Genomic DNA, 20,278 nt, shown 5'->3' on the forward strand with positions numbered 1-20,278 from the left:
TTTAAACTAGAAATATTCTAACTTCATTGAATTAAATAACCCCTCAATTTTTTCACCAGTTCAGGGAGAAACTATGAACTCCCATTTGTCTTCTTGAATTTCAGCAAATAACAGGAACTTTCCTGGCTAAAATAAAACTGAAGATTGAGAAAGTATTTAAAGTCTTAAAGAATAAAGATAATTCTGATGTAGAATAATAAGTCCTTCACTGAAGTAGCCTATCATTCCATCCTCTCCTTTTGTGTGAGCATATTGCAACTAAAGAAGACTACTTATCTCACAGTGAATATATATTTGAATGGTGAGGTACAAAGAGAAACTAAATATTAGAACACTGGGTTCAGTCTTTAAATTAAAACTCTGGGTCTTAGGAGTTTGCATCTTTCTTCTGCCTAAGTCAGAGCACTTTTATGGGACTGCTTTAGCCTCTGGTTTATAAAATTTTCTGAATAAGGAACAGAAATCATGATCTAATCAAATTTATCAACTTTGTATAAGTATTTTTCCCTGTATCAAAGAGCAAAACCGAACAGCTCAAGTTTTACCGCACAAATAATTCACAAAAACGTTTTGCCCGAGTTTATCTGGTGTAGCAATTGCTGTATAACACGGTAACCTCATTTCTTACTGTATAACTGGAAAACCTCCGTGCCCAGTTGTAAATGTGTTATGAGCATCTGTATAAAATAAAGATACTGAATGTCATAGCATTCCTGAAAATTAGATTAACTGTAGTATTCAACTTAAAGTATTCAAAATAAATGATCACAGCAAAATATTGAACTTTGAGAAAGATTAATCTCCTTTTAATTCATACTTCCATATATGTTTGAGGCTTTTCCATGAAGATGTCTCAGTTTTCACGTTACATTCTGACATAAGGGAATGCTTTGAATAGTTTTTCCAGTTAGTCCATAAAGAGTGTTAGGGCTTGAGTTGGTGTTTTGGGGGACTCATTGATACATAATTTCATCTATGCAAGAAATACGATAAAATTGTTCCTAGTAAAATAAAACTGAGGTGGCTGTTTTTATAGTCTGACAATTTTCTTACATGGTAGCACAGTAATTTCTCTACTACGTGTGATTCATAGGCTTCAAGGCCAGAAGGGTTGGTTTTGATTATCTAGTCATATTTCCTGCATAATACAAAATACAGGCTGTCAGCTAGTACATGAGAGACCTCCTCTTTAAGCAGTTTAATGGCTAAGAACCTAGGAAATGTATTTTTAGACTTTCTGAAGCCTGCTCTTCTGACTTGAGTCTCAAGAGTATGCCAACTAGGTAGAGAAGTATAGGCACATTCTTACCTCCCAAGGTGAGTAATTAGCATGACCTAGATATATGTACATTTCTGAGAGTTATATGTACTTATTAAAAGCTATAGGGCTGATATACAGATCTTCTAGGTGTTCTGAAAAGGAAAACATTAATTACACTTTTGTATTACTTTTATAACAGCTCAATAAACGCAGAACTTTCAAAACCCTTTTTCGTTAACAAGGCTATCCATTCCAGGGACAATGCAAGTCATAACTCTCTCATCTATTTTAGAACGATGAATAAATATCAAATACATGTGTTTTCCTGGAAGAGAGAATAAATGACACATAATAGTGATTTATGGATGCAGACACAGCAGTCATTTTTATTACATATTTTTCATTATAGAAAACTTGAGATAGTGGCACTTCTGAGAGCTAAATTCATGAAGTATAGCAGAACTGAATGGTTTCAGGCCATTTTTATTTATCCGTGTATTTGCCTATGTCCTGAATGCAGCTACATGTATGTATATTAAAAGTATATTTGCTATTAAAAATTGTTGAGGAGTTGGAGTTTGTCCTTTAGAATTGTGAATGACTTACTATGCTTCACTCCATGTATTCAGTGCTTCTCAATATTTTCATTAGGAACACAAGAATATATCCTCTTCACAGTAGTTTAAACAGCTCCTTTCTTTGCTCTGAGGGGGTACGTAGCAGCAGACTAACAGTGGGACTCAGGTGGCTTTATGTAATGTTCACAACATAGATTTGCGATAGACCTTTTCCTCTGTCTAAAATAGAACGTATGGATGTGTATGAACATACCAATTCTATACAGATAAATATGTTGTACAAGAATCACATAAAATTACCAGTTTCCAAGTTCACCTATGTAGCTCCAATCTTGCAGTTAGATACTTTTATATGATTCTTTTCTGAAGTCTAAATTTTCTTCCAAACCTTATAATACAGTTACAGTCATGGACAGTATCCTTATTTGAATAATTTATTGCAGAGAACTAAAGGCTGAAAAGTCTGCTAAGCACACCAAAAAAATCAGTTCATAACTAACACAGACACAGCTGTATTTACATGTGTTTGAAGGTTCATAATGATGTAAGCACCTTGAGGTGTACCTCAGAATTTATAGTTTGCACAAGTATTGAGGTGAAATGAGAGCACCAGTTCAGTACTTATACCACAATGACCTGTGGGTTTTCAGGTGCATGAAGATTAAATTAAATTAGAATCAGAAATTCGAACTCTCATATCATCTTTGTGATGATGTAAACATATACCAGTGTTACACTTCAATGTAATCACACCTAAAAAACTCTTCAAAAATTGAAAACTATATAACAACTAGTTAGTTGTTGCAGTTAATACAAACAATATCACATATCCATTTAAATGACGCATCCATTCATAGTGAAAACAGCATTGTCAAAGAGGCATTTGGCTCTAAAACTAATTCATATTTTGTTTTGCACAGGTTCAACAGTAAAATCACAACATTTAGTATCTCATATGCATGCAAACATAGTTGTCAAAGGTGATTTGCTTGTAACTGAGCTTGGTGGGTTTTTTTTTTTTTTTTTTTTTTAAGATTTCTTATGGACTTGTGCAAATACTAAGCGTAGCACCTTGTAAGCCCAAGTTGTTAAGCAGAGCCATTAACTGAGAAAATCAAAGGACCAGCTTGTATTATCAGCAAAATGCCTGTGATGCCCTTTTATCAGAGATGGAAAGCACTTATCTGGCACCTTTTTGATATAAACCAAGTTCTTCCTAATAAAGATATTCAGGTTCATTGAAGTGAGTAATCAGGTAAATTATTTCTAATTCTTAATTCTAGAGAGAGATGTTACTGTTGGGTGGGAGTGGGGTCACATAATTACCAATGTGGCTGGCATCAGGAATCAATCTCTTAGGGTTTTCAGCTAGCAGTTATGCTTCAGAAGCAGAATATTAATGGTCACAGAAAGATTTGGGTGGATACTCCTTCTGAAAATGGGATAACAATGGCTCATGATCAGAAACACAGGACAGACCTATTAACTAAAGGTAACTCCAGTGAAAAATTTACAGACTTATAATCACTGCTCAATTTTGCTTTCCAGGCAGACTCCTCTCTGTCTGAAGAATATGCAAAGGCAGATGAAGGGGATTAGACCCAGCTGCTTTCATTTCCTCCCACCCTCAATATAAAGAGGCTACTCAAGTCAATGCTGTGATGCCAACAGCAATGGGTGTGGCCTACCAGTTTCTCTGGCAGCCTCTTGTTATCCCAGGTTGCTTCTACACAGCTTTAGAGAAGGTGCTAGTGAATCAGTCCAGATGTTTCCCTTCTTTGAGGAACAAATGTCTACTTTAAGCAAGCAACAAGATGTACCAGAATCACTAAGTCTCCTTAAGAAGTTACAAAAAATAGGCTTTAAATTAAACGGTGTGCTGATCATGAATTTAGTGTAAATGGGTGCCAACAAAACCCCCCTCAAACACAGCTGATGTAAGTGGGGAAAAAAATTACTTCTTTCACTAGAGTAAATTAATTCAATAAAGAGATTCAATCATTTTCCTCCCAAGTCTGGAAAAAAGATTTGGATAACAGATTGGTATGTATGAAAACCATTAAAAGAAAGGTGAAGGTGGAATTTCATAGCAAAGTCCACAGTCAATGGTCCATACTCAGTTCCTATGAAAGTCTTCTCCTTTCTGCTCCTGAATTTCCCAGTTCATTGCAGTTCCACCATTCTACTGATAATTGCTCTGGGTGGTCCCTGAAGTGAAGATAGAAAGCTACCTTCAAGCAATTAAGAATGACAGGCTTTGAATATCAGGAAAGAGACATATTACTAGTATCTGTGCAAATTATATAGTTTAATTAAAGATTTTAAAGGAGACTGGATAATTCAAATTTTGTTGTTTCTAAGTAGCTTGATATATTATTACGGCCATAGAAAATTACTGTAAAGCGTAGGTTAAAAATTTTGTACGCAGCATTCTTACTTCTAAAGAACAATTGATTCTGACCAGACTATTTAAATATCTTTTTTTAATTCTTTTTTTAGGGAGTCATTCTTTGTGGAAAAATATTGTTATGATATACATTTAGAGAGCATAGTCCACATTTTCAGTTATATCAGCACAATTTTAAGGTGGTTTTCTTAGGAGTTCTTCACTTTCAATAAATTTAGTTTCTTTGGAAGTTGTGATAAAGTTTACTCCTGAATTTAGTCAGCTTGCATATAGACACATCTTAGAGATGTTTGAAAATACTCCTCCTTAGGGCTCTGATTTCTTTCACCTTAACTGGTGAAGATCCACTGAGCATGAGTCTGATCGGATTAATGTTAAAGTCATTTGAGATTTCTGCTATGAGATGTACAATAATCTCCAATTACTTTTGGTTTTCACTGAAATAATAGAAATTAGAGTCTGTTGGGCTGATTCGTTTAGCTGCTCTTGTAGATTTCAAGGACTGAACTTTATCCTAGGAAAATCTTAGCTGTAGTGCAACCCTAGAGAGAAGCTGTAATCCTTAGTGTCACTCTAACCATGTATTTGGCTCGGTAATGTCAGCAGATATTAAAAGAAGGTGTAAAGGAGAAGGTTCCAGGAAATTCTGCAGGATATCCAAGGAATACACCCCTCTGAATTTCTGTTTTGTTGGAAATGCCTAAGAAATTTGTATGAAACTCTCATGGAATTTCATTGTGCAAAAAAGATACAGATAGCTGCAGCTTTTAATTCTCATTTGCTATATATATTTATATATATATAAAAAGAAATGTTTGCTTTAAGGAGGAAATGCCTAGTTTTCCTATTTCTTCATCCCTTACCTGCTCAAATATTTTTTTTTACCTCTTCAGAGTGCCAGCTTTACTCTTTCCCATCCTCAATAAATCCCCACCTACTTTTTTGGCCTGAAATATATATCCTTCATCTTCAAAGAGCTTTAATATTATTTTGAAAGGCTCTCTGTCAGCATACCCATCTTCTGGAGAAATCTATGCTCAGAAGTGGAGCCTAGTGTTGAGGAAGCCAAAATCTTCTACTACAATGCTTTCTGGACACAGCAGAAATCTACACTTTTACAAATATAACATTTTCTTTACATAAAATCCCTCCTAGTTCAACATTTATTTTCCTTCCTCTGAATCCAGATCTATGACATATATAGATATGACGTATATAGATATGTATATATGATACACAGTAATTCTGAGTGACAACAGAATGATCCAGAATATGGTAAATGTTTTATTTTGGTGGTGGAAAAGTACTAGAACTCATGGTATGGATTGCACATTATCACATAGTGACTTATGTCAGAAAAATAACATTTTTAAAATAAACGTGTTCCAGTTTCTTCATATAGTTTTCTTTATATTTACATCAGCTCCTTACAATTTCTTTTCATACTGCTGATCAGGAATCAGCTATCTCAGATATAATTTGGGGTATATGTGTCTCAAGACAGAATTTGCATTTCTGGTCTGGATGTTGATGGTTTTCTTCTGAGCCATGTACTTCAGACAGAAAACTTCAACAGTTACATTCTGCTGCATTTTTCTTGCTAGGGAACATTAATTGATCACATTTCAACAAAAAGATGTATCTGCAGCTCCAAATGCCATATTCTGGGCTTGCTAGGTATCACCCACTGAAGTGCAAGCAAATTATTTGCTTCAATGCACCCCAACTTTCAAATACAGAAAGATATCACCCTTCTGATTAAAACCTTTAATGTATAGTTCATTATGATATTGAACAAAAATTTGAACAATTATTAACCACAAAAATATAAAGATAGTATAAATATTTATTGGAACATATATGTGTAGGCATAGGTGCATTAGTTACACACAAGAACTTGATTGCAGTATTTTTGGTGAACATCAGCCACTATTTAACTATATTTATGAGGCTCTTTAGAAAAAAAAAAAATCACTATAGAACAGATATCATATGTAGTTGCTGCTCTTTGGAGCACTTTGAAGAGCTTTATATTTGAAGTTCCTTAATTAATTAAAAATATAATTCTCATTTAAAAAAAAACAGGTAAATTTTATATAGAATATCTTTAAAATTCTTGTTCTAATCATTTTGTAAATGATATAAGACTGTTAGAATGTTTGGGCCCTGTTAAATGGAAGATAATTTTTTAAACATTATTGATTTGTTCTTTTTTATCAGTAGAAGCAACTATGAGATTGAGCAGGGAAACGTAGGTTATCCATTCTTCTGTAATGTCACTTCTTAGAAAGAATTTCAGTTACTCTAGCTTGGCAACCTCATTCTGTGTAAAACTCCTAAATTAACTCTCTTCAATTCTAGCAGTGAGTCTTTCAAATAAGCTGCCATCACCTAGGATGTATAACTATGTGAACAAGTGCAGAGAGTCAAGAAAGCCCTCCGTCCGTATTTTGTGCTTGCCAGGCGAAAGCCAGCTGCAGCTGAGAAGGCATGTAACTGATTCCATGTCAGCAGGGCTCTGAGCCAAAAATAATAAGCTGTGCTAGAGCTCAGTGCTGTACCAAAGCATTTACACAGCTTCTGGACTATTGGTGGCTCAGGTCGAGAAAGGCTGGAGGATGCATGGCTTTCAGACCCACTTTGAAGCAGCACACACAAAAGCAGATGAGGATTGGCTTTTCAATGATCCCAGGAGGATCAGAGAGTCTAAGAAAGAGGCCAAAATTATTTTAGTTCTCTGAAAACAGAGCAAATATGAAAGTCATCACAATCAGATGAACTTGTGGCTGCGTTGAGGTTAGTGACTGAATTCCACATAATTTGATGTTAGGGGATGCTACTGGTACAAGGCGATATTTGTGTTGCATGACGCAAGCACTACATAATTACTTAGCTATAACATACCATAGCATTTTAGTGCTCATGATTGTTTAAAGATTTATTTAAATTATTTTTATTTTTCAGTGTCCTATTTTTCCAGTTGTCAACTGAATTGTATAACTGAAAATTAACAAAATTCTGCTCTTACAAATACCCAGTGGCATCACTTTGGTTTTACAGATACAGTACAACAGCTTGTGCAATACAAAACTTGCCCTCTTTTGGCAGGGAAGTGGACATATATATAAATTGACATTCTGAAGTCTTTCTTTAGCATTTATACACAGTATACGAAATGCCAGCACATCAAAAGGCTGTAATCTAATACAATAAATTGCAATTGTACTATCAATCTTTTGGTAGAAACACTTATTGCTCAGCTAGATATCATGTAATAGTTTGTTATGGACCTGAGAGACTCATGTACGATTTAAAGCTGCACATAATCTCTAAAGTAATAGAATGGGACTATGAACATAGTGTTTAGGTATAGAATGAGTAATATATATAGTCAAAAGTAGGTTATTTACATAGAAATAAACTATAGGTAAAAATATGTATAGGCTTAAGAGAACTGCAGTATAAAAAGGAAGTAATAGATGTCACTTTATGTTATAGTAACTGAATTATAAATGCCTTTCATTGCTCGTCAAAAGAAAATGAAAAGGGGGAGAGGAATTTTTTTGAAGAAATAAAGAAATGAAGTGTTTTACATTAGTTGCCATGCAATCTTAGTTGTATTACTATTCATCACAAAATGATTTTGCATGGGAAATCCGAGAGGTACTAACTTTTGATGAGGCCTATAAGTGGAAATAATAATTTTATTAGAACAGATACAATAGTTGGAGAAATAGACAAAATTTGTTTGGGCAAAAATTTCAAAAAAAACCTTTAAGGTTTGCTTCAAATTCAAACAATTGCTCTGAGTAGCATATTCAAGTGGTCTAATAAAAACATGCACCCCCTTTGCAAACCTTACCTTGCCTACATCTTTTCACCACCACAGCTGTGAGAACCCTACTGCTAAAGTTGTATACAGATAGGTGCTTTCCAGGGGGAAAAAAAGTAATTCCTAAGTATTTCTGAACATATATGAAATTTATCAGAAAATGAATGCCAGTACAACTAAAAGTGTGTGGCTCTTCCTAGAATTAGCCTTAGCTTCTATGAGGAGAAATGGATCAGGAAACAAGTTTTGTATAGCTCTAAATTTATGTGACAAACTTCTACATAGGCTCTCAGCTTTATGTTATATCCTCCTTTATGTCAGCTGGTTTGTACATAGATCAAGTTGTATGACCTCAAGTACTGACAGATGTCTCAGCACTGTGACAACTTCTGAGCTTTGTCTCTGCCTTTGTCTAAGGAACAGTGATGACTTTGTTAATACTGATAAAGCTTCAATAAAAACTTTTTGGGGAAATTATCCAGAGCATCCTGATTTATATTTACAACTAAATGACAAATACCAGGTGCGACCAGTGAGATCATACTGTATTTTATATTGCTTGCCCACTTGGAAAGACTGCCTCACCCCTCCTTCCTCTGTCAACACCAGGTCTCCACCCTGTGAACATCCTGTCCTAATTCTGAAGGTACATTGTTTGTTTTTTTCCTTTTCCAGTATCCCAAAGAATATCTACACAATTAAAGAATATGGTGATACTTTAGCCATTTATACTGTTCAGGGCAAATTGCATAGTAGAGCTTCTTAAAAGTTTGTTATTGTTTATATTTCCACAATAAAATTAATTCATGATATAATCGCTCAGAATTTTGCAATCACTTTTGTAACTGACCTTACCGACCTCAAAAGGAATTGAACTTCCAATGAAAGACTGAAATAGGTGCAAATGAATTCAATTCTGAGTTCCTCTTTCGTCCCTTCATTCCTTTCCATTACCCTCCTACTTTGTTATATTGTCATGTGTTATGATTGTGTGTTATCACAACTGTTCCGAGGTTACATGTTTCAATAGTCGATAGTAGTATAATTTCAGGATAGTCAATAAAATGAGGCCGTTTTCTCTTAGTTGAGAATATGCTTTGATATCGAGGGATATTTTCTGTTACAAGCAACTGGAGTTTATATACATATAAACCCTTTCCATCTATTATTTCAATAAATATACACCGTTATATTTGCCGAAGTATTGTGATATTGTGATCAAAACATAGTAATCAGTATTCCCATATAAACTGGATAAATCTACTAAAAAATTAGAATGTGAAAAGAAAAATGTCAAATGATTAGATGACTGGTGACTGGTGTTTAGATCATTTCACACAGCACATCATTAAATATTAAATGTAGCTAATATATCCTCAGCCATTTTTTTGGCCAATATAATTGTTAAACTTTTTAAAATAAAAATAGAATGTCTAACTATTGCAAAATACTTCCAAAGTTTTTTGTTTTGCTAAAATCTGCTTTCCAGATCAACTGGTATTAATAATATATATTCTTAATATTTATGTGTTAATCCTTTTATAAAAAAACCCTTCAGTATATGACATGTGACATCAAGTATTCTGTGTATAGAATAATCTAGATATTCATAATCTTAATATTCATAAAATCAACCTCAATATTCATAAAAATTATATATAATGTCAAGGTTCAGCTACTATAAAATGTCATTTTAAGGTAACTCCACCCAAGACCTCTGCCATTAAGGAATAAGATAGTAATAATAAGTGATAAGGAAGTCATAAATACAAGGTACTGTTAAGAAAAGCACAACGATCAGCCATCCAACAAACCAAACAATGCTATAAAACAAAGAAACCAATAGACTTTTTCATTTTACTTGCTTATAACTTTTCCTAAGCAAGAAGATTTACAGCTCCAGAACACACATAAGCCTTTAAATAGTATCCCACCTATAACCAGGTACACAGTCTCTCCAGAGAGTCTGATACGAAAAGGAATGAGACATTACAGGTTTGTAATTGCAGTCTTTCCATCACATGAACGTTCTAGGTGTGGAAACACTAAATCAGCCAAGACACCAAGGAACTTGGAAGGTTGTTTCTAATTTAGCTAGTTAGCAAAGTACAACCATGCAGACTGGATTTTTGATTTATACCAAGAGTATGCACACCCTGACAAATGCTTAAGATTAATAGAACTGTATTATTCATCATATGTAACAGATTTAATGGCTTTTAATGACCAGCTTCTTATCATAAAACTATATTTACGTGACGTCTGTGAACAAGTCTCCTCATAGCAAAACCTGGTGTTTATTTATACAGGAAAAGTCTTGACCCTACTGCACATGTTCCCTCCAGGAGAAAGAAAGTAAACATGGCTGGTATTCTTTACATAAAGATACAAAAAAAGAGTAAAAAATTCTGAAATAAACCCCACACTTCTCTTTGGTGTTCATTCTTCCTCATTCTTTTGTCCAATTCTTGTCTCAGATATAATCAAAAGTGGTTAATATACAAGGAAAATCTCAGGGCAAATGTGATCAGCTGATAGCAGAGACTTGCTGAAGTCAGTGCTATTCAGATTTAAAACTTACATCAAGCTGCGGACTGGCCCTGGACAGATTATCTCCAGAGAGTCTCTGTTGAACATCGTGCTTTTTTCTGTGGCTGGTGGTTTAGACTACAATTCTTTGATAAGAGAAAAATGCATACCTTAAAACGTGGCTGTTATTTCATCCTGAATGCTTTCTACAACTGTAGCCTCCTTTATCACTGCCAAAGCTTTACATGTCTCACAAAACCCAGAGACAAACTTTAAAAAAGGTCAGCCTGCACTTTAGGATAATTCTCCTTACCTTGATATCCATGAAATATTTACTTTAAAAATATACCTACCTCATGTTATCAGTGCAAAAAGATTTACATTTATTTGCATTACTTATACATACATTAGAGTATACTGATGGCATTAAAAAATAAAGAAAATCATGTAATACCTTTACTTTTACCTATGGATTTGGTGAAATGGTTCCATGAAGAAAGCATTTCCAGACAAAAAAGAGAATAAAGAAGAGGAGAGAAACAACAGTAAGAGTCATGAGTATATGTAAATGCAATAGTATCTGAACATGAAGAGACAAAGTATAAGGTGTCTGGACACAAATGGAGATGCAATCAGTGTTGTATTAGGGATTTAGTTTATTTTTTTTCCAATCATGTACATGCAGAGAAACACAGAAATAACCCATGCTTAGACAAGAAAGAGTGACACAAAAGTAACATGGATAAGGAGGAAAAAAAAAGTCACTGATTTCATTAGGTGGCAAAATTGTACTCTCAGCATTCCAGAAGCCAGGAGCAGGTGCTTTCTGCACATTTCCAATCAGCCATGCATTAATGTAAATGGACTCTTCAATGTGTACAATGTGACAAGCTGAGTATCTTCTTGCAGGAGCTATCTGAGGAGTGCTCTTGTGCTTCATTTATCGATTATAGAATCACCCATAATTGTATTTTCTGATAAAAACATTAAATTTTCTTAATCACCTTCTTATTTCTCTCACCTCTTTTCAGTTACTGTATTGCGAGAGGGGGAGGAGTTGAGGAGGCAGGAAGGACAAAAGCTTATGGAGCAAACAAACCAAAAATAAAATAATGGAATAAGAAAAGATGTGACTAAAACCATGTGTTTATTTGCAGCCAAAGACAGCTTTCAAGCATTTGCCCATCGTTTGCAGTGATGGATTCAAAGCAGCTACAGAACAAGAAGAAACAATGACAGCAGAGTGGAAAAGGAACAGAGCCCATACCTTGGTCGCCCATCATCAGGTGCGCCAGACCTTGAAGGGAAACAAGAGCACAGTCAGCAATGAACAAGGGAGCACGGGAAGGTGGTGTTGTCACAGTGACAAAAATGTTTTGTGACAGGCATCTGTTTCCTATGAGATGTCTGTATCACGGAGGGAAATCAAAGAGCATTTTTCAACCACTGGTTGGAATGCTTTGGGCTACGAGTAACAGAACTGCAATTCAAACACTGGGTGCTGTTTTATTGTGTATTTTTTCTGTGCAGTAGTTGGGATGACAGAAAACAATAAAATGCTTTCAAATCCAACCAATTCCTTTAATATTCCATCTGTCTTTGTTGTATTTTGATTATATTGCTTTGAACACTTTGCTGGGAGGACTTCCTGTCCTCTACATGTGAAATGATGTTAAAAACCTGGAGTAGTGTAAACCTGAAAAATGGGCTGGGTCTGATCTTTTTCCCCTCATAAAAATGAGCATTTCAGGTAATTAAATAAAATTTCTTCGTCACATTGAAATGATAATGCAAGGGATGTCTCCTTATTTGTGTGAAACATGAGAGTAGAATGAATTTGTTCCAGAGAAGGCAAATTATTACATATGCAATATAAAATACATAGCAGTAAAGAAAATGTAAGTAAGTGACAGCTTCTGAAGCTACTTCATAAATCTGTGAGAATTAGATTTTGCTTTATATTTTTATTGTGAGATGAAATCCAATCATACCAGTATAGGCCTAGTGACATATCAAAACAGATGTCCATAATGATAATTACTCAACCAGAGCCAAGTTTTGTTACTCTTTAACCAAAAATATTCAGCTTTTTTAATTCATGATAATAAAATGATACTTGTATTCTCACTGAGAATAATGTGATGTAGGGAGAACATTTTTCTAGAAATACAAGTGTTTTTCACATTTTATGTGTGGTTTAAAAAAACCCAACAGGTTCATTCTTGTTGAATTTAGTTGTTTTGGGATCCATTTTAGAAGTTATTAATTGCTTATGTGTTGAATGTGCTCCTCTTCTCCAACAACTATAAAAGGTGATACATTATTTTCTTATGTGCAATTAATTAAAATTAATTCACACAAAGAAGGTGTGCAATAAAGTATCTTGCTCTTTATTGGAAAGCAGACTTCCTAGAGAGTTCCTGTGATTTCCAATTCACAAAGAAAATTAGGTGCACAAATGACTCGTGTACTTGGGGGGGGGGGGGGGGGGGGAGTTCAAAGAAGATACTCCCGACTGCAATCACATCTTAAAGGATTCATATTTTCTCAGTTCCAAATCTCAAGTGATGTTCCAAATAGGCTAACAATGGTTTTGCTGAATTACTGCTTTTTAATGTCACCCTTTTTAAATGCGTAATTAAATTAAAGGGCCTGATGTGCCCCATCTCTTGTGCAATAGATCCTGTTTCCAATTGCAGTGCCCTGCAGCTGGTGGGATTACCTGGGGTTTACAGCAATGTAAATGAAAGCTGAGTGTGATCCTGAAGGGATGCCTACATGAGCATTGCTTGGGAAACATCACACAGCTGTGCTGCAGTTAGCAGCTTCTATAAGAGAGTAGAAATGTTTTCACGCATGTTTTCCCTTGGTAAGTGTTGCTACAACTGAGAGGGGCACGGTGAAACACTAAGTATAAACACCCGTGGTCAAGCTTCGTTCTTTTAATGCTAAATGTCCTTTCTTGGATCCCTTGCTGCATGGCCTTCTGGAAGTATTAGTCTCTTCATGTGATCATTTAACTTGTCTTTTGGCTTTTAACTTACTGTGTAAGAACTTACTGTTCTTACGGCAACTACAGTAAGAAATCTCAGACTTTTGACTTGGACTCAACTGTATTCGATAAAGGCCAGGTGAGACTAGTTGAACATTACAACACCTTTCTCTTTAATAAAATGTGACTTTTCAGCAGCTACTTTATGTGAGCTCTTTCAGCTCTTAGAAGGTATGAAGAAAATCACTATCATGTCTCCTAGGGGAATGGAAAGAAGGTAATCTCTTACTAGTTTGCATTTAAATATGATCTTTATAGCTATAAGGACCTAAACAAAAGGACTAGCTTCAGGAGATTACCACTGCTTGATAGCTACTATTTGTGCTAAAATGATATGTGGGATTGGTCAGTTGTAAATAGATGATTCTTATATAATTTGAAAAAAACATAGTGTCAGAAGTGCCTCTTGAAAACATCATAGAAACCACTTGAATTTTAAGAGTCACTTACAGTGCTATTCGACTAAAAAGGAAGTCAAGTGAACATAAAAAAAATACACTGCTCAAACTAAACATCAATTAAAAAATTTAGTACTAGTCCTGAAGACACTGTATTTTGTTTGACTCTGTATGTTACCTTATTTGTGAAACACTAAGGTTACTTACACTTACTTGCTAAAAGCACATAATGATACTTACCTTATTTTATATTTTTGCAATCTATGGATGAAGATTATGGAAGAGTGAAGAATTACTATTACTCTACCTGTGCAATCCACAGTGTGGTTTAAAATGATACAGATAAATCTACCACAATAGAAATCACTGCTAGGTTTTCAAAATGACAGTCTGCTTATAACAGAGAATACCACAATGGAGAATCATAGAAAGTTCTGGCTGTGTACAGGCATACCATACATTAAAAATATTCATTTGTGCACCATTACTTCATAAGTGGAAGGATAAAAGCCTTTTCTCTGTGAATTAGGAATTCAAGATTTAGTAGGAATGCCTGATGTGTGATCCACTCTATACTGAACTTTGGCTCTGAGAGGAGAGAGTTAAGGGGCATAGGATGGGATAGTAGAAGCGGGTATGAATGTAGGATATTTCCATAATTTGGTGTGTGAGTTCCATGCAGAGCACAGGCCAAAGCAAAATTTAAACATGGTAAACCTGCGGTGAACATGTTCAACCCTAGCACAATTTTAGTAAAATGAATAAAATGTGGTCTTTTCATACCAGCAATATATACAAATTTAACTCTGTGAATAGTAAATCCTTCTGTTTTCTTATGGAGCCTAACTTACAGAGACGCTCAGATACCACAGAAATCAAAGATGAAAAATTTTATCTCAGTTTCCAAATTGTGCTTTGGAAACACATTCTATGCTTCCATTCTTTACATATACATCCTTTGTAACTTTAATGTATGCATAAGTATCCAGACCTCTGTTGGAATAAATTTAAGGTTGCAGTTTGAAGAATTAGATTCAGGTAAAGTCTGGATTAACTGTAATCCAGGCTTTATCTTGTAGTGCTGTGCATAAATGAATACATGAAATGAAATTGAACCTCCTTATCTAGCTATACTGATCCTAATTCACATTTGAGACTCATGTTGACACCAGTAGGGGTTCTATGCACAGATCAAATATAAGATTAGGTACTTATTTCTAGGCTTTTGTGTTTTTCAGTTAGAATTCCTGTCCCATTGTTGTTGAATACATTTTTATTTCACAATGAAAAGGAAATTGTATTGATATGTGTGTGTGTGACAGTGTACACAATTAAAGCATTAGAATTGTTTAAATTTTCTTCCTACTGGTAACACATATTTTAAAAAAATTGCACAGCATCGTGAATGTGCTAAATCTGAGCACCTCTCTTTGCCCTTGAATACAGTAGCATAGAGAAATGCAATACCGATACTTCCAGGCTTTTTTAGAAAATTACCACTGAACAGGCAGGCAGTGGCCCATGGTGACATGAATCCTGAATGAACTCATGCCCCACAGTGGCTCACTACAGGACCCTGGGTCAAAGTCCTGCCAGGGCAGTCACTTCGCATATGAGTTAGCTTACAATTTAATTTAAAAAATAGTATTAGAAGCCTTGGAAAAAATAAAATAAAAGTTATTGCTCAGTTTAGATAGCTAAACTTGTTCTTCAAATAGATAATCAGTTATCCAGTATGCAAAGATTCAGCCCAGAGAGACTTTTAAAAGCATTTGTACATAAAAAAGCACCTGCACCTTTTGGCTTGTAAACAAAAAGACAGTACTGATTCTCAGTAATAACTGATCTGTGAAGCATATTCTGTGCCTTTAAAACTATGAGATATATATGCACGCAACATGTTTTACCAGCTAATAGACATACTTACCAATATTCAGGCTAGATGGCATTGTGCTTTAGTTTCCACTGCCCTGTGCCATACTTTCTTTAAAGGGACTTAATTACATACCAACATTATTATTAAAATCACATGCTTCTTCCTTCACAATGTCCAAAAGGCAGAGTGCATTATGTTGAAAAGTTAGACAGAAAAACTTTTTTCCTAACACTTTGTGCTGTAAAGAATAATACAGTAAGCAAGATTTGTAGCATTAAAGAGAAAAGCGCTTTCCATTTTCCTAAGCAATTAAAATATAGGTATTTAACATGCATTACATTCTTATGAGGACTATTTATGCTCCACACTAATGAAAGAAATAGTTTCTTCAAGTGTTTTTCATACAGAACATGAGAAGAAATCAGTCCTTCTACAAATCTCCTGAATTGTTTTGAAAGGTGGTATCAGCCATATGAGTACAAATCCCATTGTTTCAGTGGGGATATTCTGGAATTACACCAATAAGGCCAGGATTAAAATGAATCTTTGCTTGTGTTCTGTATGGAAAAAGAAATCACACTTATTTAATAAACCTGTATACCTTTATGGGTAAAAAAATGCAACTTACCGTACTGAATGTTATGTGTACTTTTATAACATTAAGCAGAAGGGGAAAAAACCACTAAACAGAAGGGAAAAACAAGAGCTTAGGAAAATAAGGTAGAAAGCACCCACCTTCCACATAGTTGTCTTCTGTAAGCACATAACAGGGAAGGAGAGAAAAGGAAAACATTCATTAAGCAGCATGCAGACTGGAACTTGCCATTGCATGTCTTCATCATGCAAGGCATCAAACACAACATGCAAGTGCTCCATTGCTACAATCCAGAGGGAAAAACAAAAGCACCAGGGAAGCAGTGTTTCCTCTATTTAACAAAATCTATGTGATATTAAATAAAACAATACTTTTTCCAAAGTGCAAAAATTGTACAGGATTTACTGCATCTCTTTGTAAGTTCAATTATTATTAGTCATTAATCAGAAGATCTTCTTGTAAGACTTTTATAACTACATATTTTAAAGCCATCAGTCATTTGCGATAGGGATTCTGAGTTCATTTGCTTCTTCTTTCCCATTCTGAATTTTCCTTAATGACCTGTATGAAATAGATGATTTTAAACAGATTGAACAAGTTAACTTAAGTTTTAGAATACCCTGTGAAGATGTTTTCACAGGCAACGTGGCTGATCCTGTACTCATTACTGAGGCACTCACTGGTCATTGGGTCAGATCTCAAATCCAGTGTGGAAAAACTGTCACTTAAGCTGGGTGAAATAACTCAGAATCGTAGGACCATGTTGCACAGCATTTGTCAGCATCAGAAACTTGCACATCTTAAAAAAATAAATCAGTTCTCTGCCTTATACAGCTTGCAAAGGCCACAGTAATCTCAGGCGTGGGTTCTGCTTACGGTTTGGATCAAAGGGCATTTTGCCTAAGTAAAGGCTGCTATCAGCAAGCAATAATTTGGCCTTTTATCCCCAGCCCAACTTCAATATGGGGCACAGGAAAGAAGGTTCTCCCAAAGCCTACACAGCGAAAGGGGACTAGGAAGTGAGCCATAGCTAATGAAGTAGACAGAATTTTAAGTTAAGAAACAGGCTGAGTGTCCTAGTAGTCATGCTAGTTTCTATATTCCTCAGCTCCTCCACTAGGTAGGTGGTTTTGAGGGAGTATGTCTCTGCTGCCCATTATGATTTTGACTGAGGAAAGGATAGGAGAAAGTACAAAGATATCTCAGGGGAGAGAGAAAATGGGAAAGGTAAAATAACAAAGGAAAAACAACACGGAAGTCAAGGAGATGGACTGTGCGAAACCAACAAAGAAAGGGGGAAGGGTGACAACACAGCAGTCTGACCGCTTGGGAGCTCTCTTCCTGCAGTTTGTGCTGTCTCCACCAATGCTTGCTGGGGAGCGAGCACTCAGAAGCAATTGCAAATTGAAGCCCAGTTCTGTCATTTCTCATGGAGTCTTCCTACTGTAAAATACCTTTTCATGTGACCATTAAGAAATGCGATCTAAACTAATTTGGATATATTGTAAACCAGGAGTCAATAAAACGAGTTACACAGAACTGGGCTCAATGGTATCTCTTAAGCATAGCAATTTCCTGCCAGAATGTGTCACTTTTCATAATGAAAAGCCCTTGTAAGTTAATGCCACACAACACTGGAAAATCTCATCATAACTAGACAGTATTCTAATAAATAATTTGAAAAGTTTACCACTTTAAAAAGAATAACTACTATAAGCAATGAATACTAAAGGTTTTAAGTCTCTCAGTTTTCAGTTGTAATACTCATAGGTCAGACCAAAGTTAGTTGGCTTAAGATATTATAAATCACCTTTTCCATGCACACACTCTAAATTTAGACTTCTAAAATCTCACTGCCTGAAATTTTAGTTTGTCATGAAAGTGCAAAGGGTACATACTGTTTCATGCAGTTAGGAAAGTAAGATGCTGAAAAGAAAAAAAATAATATGAAAAGCAGTATGCCTGTTGTGAGTAAATATGTGAAGATCAACAAATTGAATAAAGTGCACTGAGAAAATGAAAACCACTCAGTTCCACAAGATAAAGATATTATGTTCTATACGCAGTATAAATTACAGTGATATTTGAGCTATTAGAAATAGTCACTTGTAGCTAAACTTTCCTGGAAGAGCCTTCTTCCTTTAACTTCATATAGTAATTTCCTTTCTTTAAGTATAAATGCCCCCAAACTTAATGAAAAATATATTAGTAATTTCAATTGTAGCATAACTTCAGGCTCCTTCATCTAGTCCTGGTTACTGCAGCATTGATATATTGCAATACCAATACTGCAATGACATCCTTTCTGGTGGCTGTATTTACCTTAACATGTGAACAAAAACAACATGTGAACTTGCTAAAAGGCCAGTTGTGTTGCTGATGATGTCAGAGTCAAAGGGAGAGTTCTGAAAATGACATCACAGGCAGTATCAGATGGTTAAACTCATCTAGTTACAGGGATTAGCATATCATGGACTCTGTTCTTAGCAGTGATTGGTATGTCTTTTTTGATGACTCTGCCACCGGACAGATTTACACTAGCTGAGCAGCTTCCCCTAAATGTCTGATTGATTAAACTTTTAAGTGATAATAAATTAAACTGTGAAAACATTTTGAATTAAATAAAATTGAAAGTGTTGAATTCCTGCTCTGTGAATAAAACAGTGTATATAGCCAAACCCCTATACACTAGTAAACAGCAATGAAAGTTCATTCCTCCACATGTTTTTGTCATAGTAAGTTAAACCATCTTAAACAGTTTTGCAATCTAAGAAAAAAATTAGTTCAGCTTCTTTATGGTACTTTACAAGGTTTTTATGTTTGATTAGTGTTAAGCACCATTATTTATTTAAGGTGTTTTTTTGTGATGGCTGATACATTTCTATATCACTAAAACTTTGCTTGACTTTCCTCATTCCATTTTCTTGACATGGCCTATTCTTCTAAGCAGAGACTAAAAAGCCAGAAAGAAGACCCAAACCCTAACTTTGCTTTTTATTCACTTTGCTTACTACAGCCACTCTTGGAAAAAAAAAAAAACAAACCACAAAAAAACAAACAAACAAACAAAAAAAAAAACAAACAAAAAAAGATACTCTTTGAAAGCCACACATACTATTAACGTCTTAATTTTGCAGTTTGGAGGGAACAAAATTTTCCTCATTTAAATCAGGAGTAACTGTATTTATGTCATTACAGTTGCTCTGGTGTAAAATCTATGTAACTGGAGGAGAGTAGAGCCATATTACACATTTCTGTCATTGCTGATGATTTAGCCACCCCTAGCCTGAATTTTCCAGCATTTACATCCATCCACCCTGGAGGACCTTATTGTCTACTGAGTAGTTCTGTTGGCAGCAGTGGAACCAAAAGCTTTCAAGACCCAAAGTGCCATCTCCTACCTGCTGTAGGCATTGGCACAGAACGGCTCTTAGCCTTTTCTGCACCAGCTGATTGTACCAATGATTTTCACCAACGCAGAGCCCAGGTACAAGACAAGGGGCTAAAAGCAACAGCAGAGGAGCAGAATGGCCTTACAGCCTCCACTAGCAACCAGACAACTGGCCAGACAGGTAACTTTCTCTTCAGTACTTGGTAACTTTCTCTTCAGTACTTAGACTTCCAGTAGATGTGAAAAGTCCTCTGTTTCACATTGCACTGAGCTACTCACTTGAAGAACTAGACAGGTCTTTCGCTGCAAATGCTTATTTCCTAGACCTTCCCCCCCACACACACCACCACCAACACTAA

General features: G+C 35.3%; 1 protein-coding gene across 1 annotated transcript in view; it reads right to left on the reverse strand.

Annotated features, from left to right (window-relative positions):
- Positions 1-20,278, reverse strand: part of NRXN1 (neurexin 1) — a 733,713-nt gene that overhangs the window by 630,982 nt on the left and 82,453 nt on the right. The window contains 2 exon segments of the mRNA XM_075749468.1: positions 11,875-11,904; positions 16,669-16,686. Coding sequence (XP_075605583.1) covers positions 11,875-11,904; positions 16,669-16,686 — 48 coding nt within the window.

Source organism: Balearica regulorum, chromosome 3, assembly GCF_011004875.1.
Source record: "Balearica regulorum gibbericeps isolate bBalReg1 chromosome 3, bBalReg1.pri, whole genome shotgun sequence".
Taxonomy (NCBI): Eukaryota; Metazoa; Chordata; class Aves; order Gruiformes; family Gruidae; genus Balearica; species Balearica regulorum.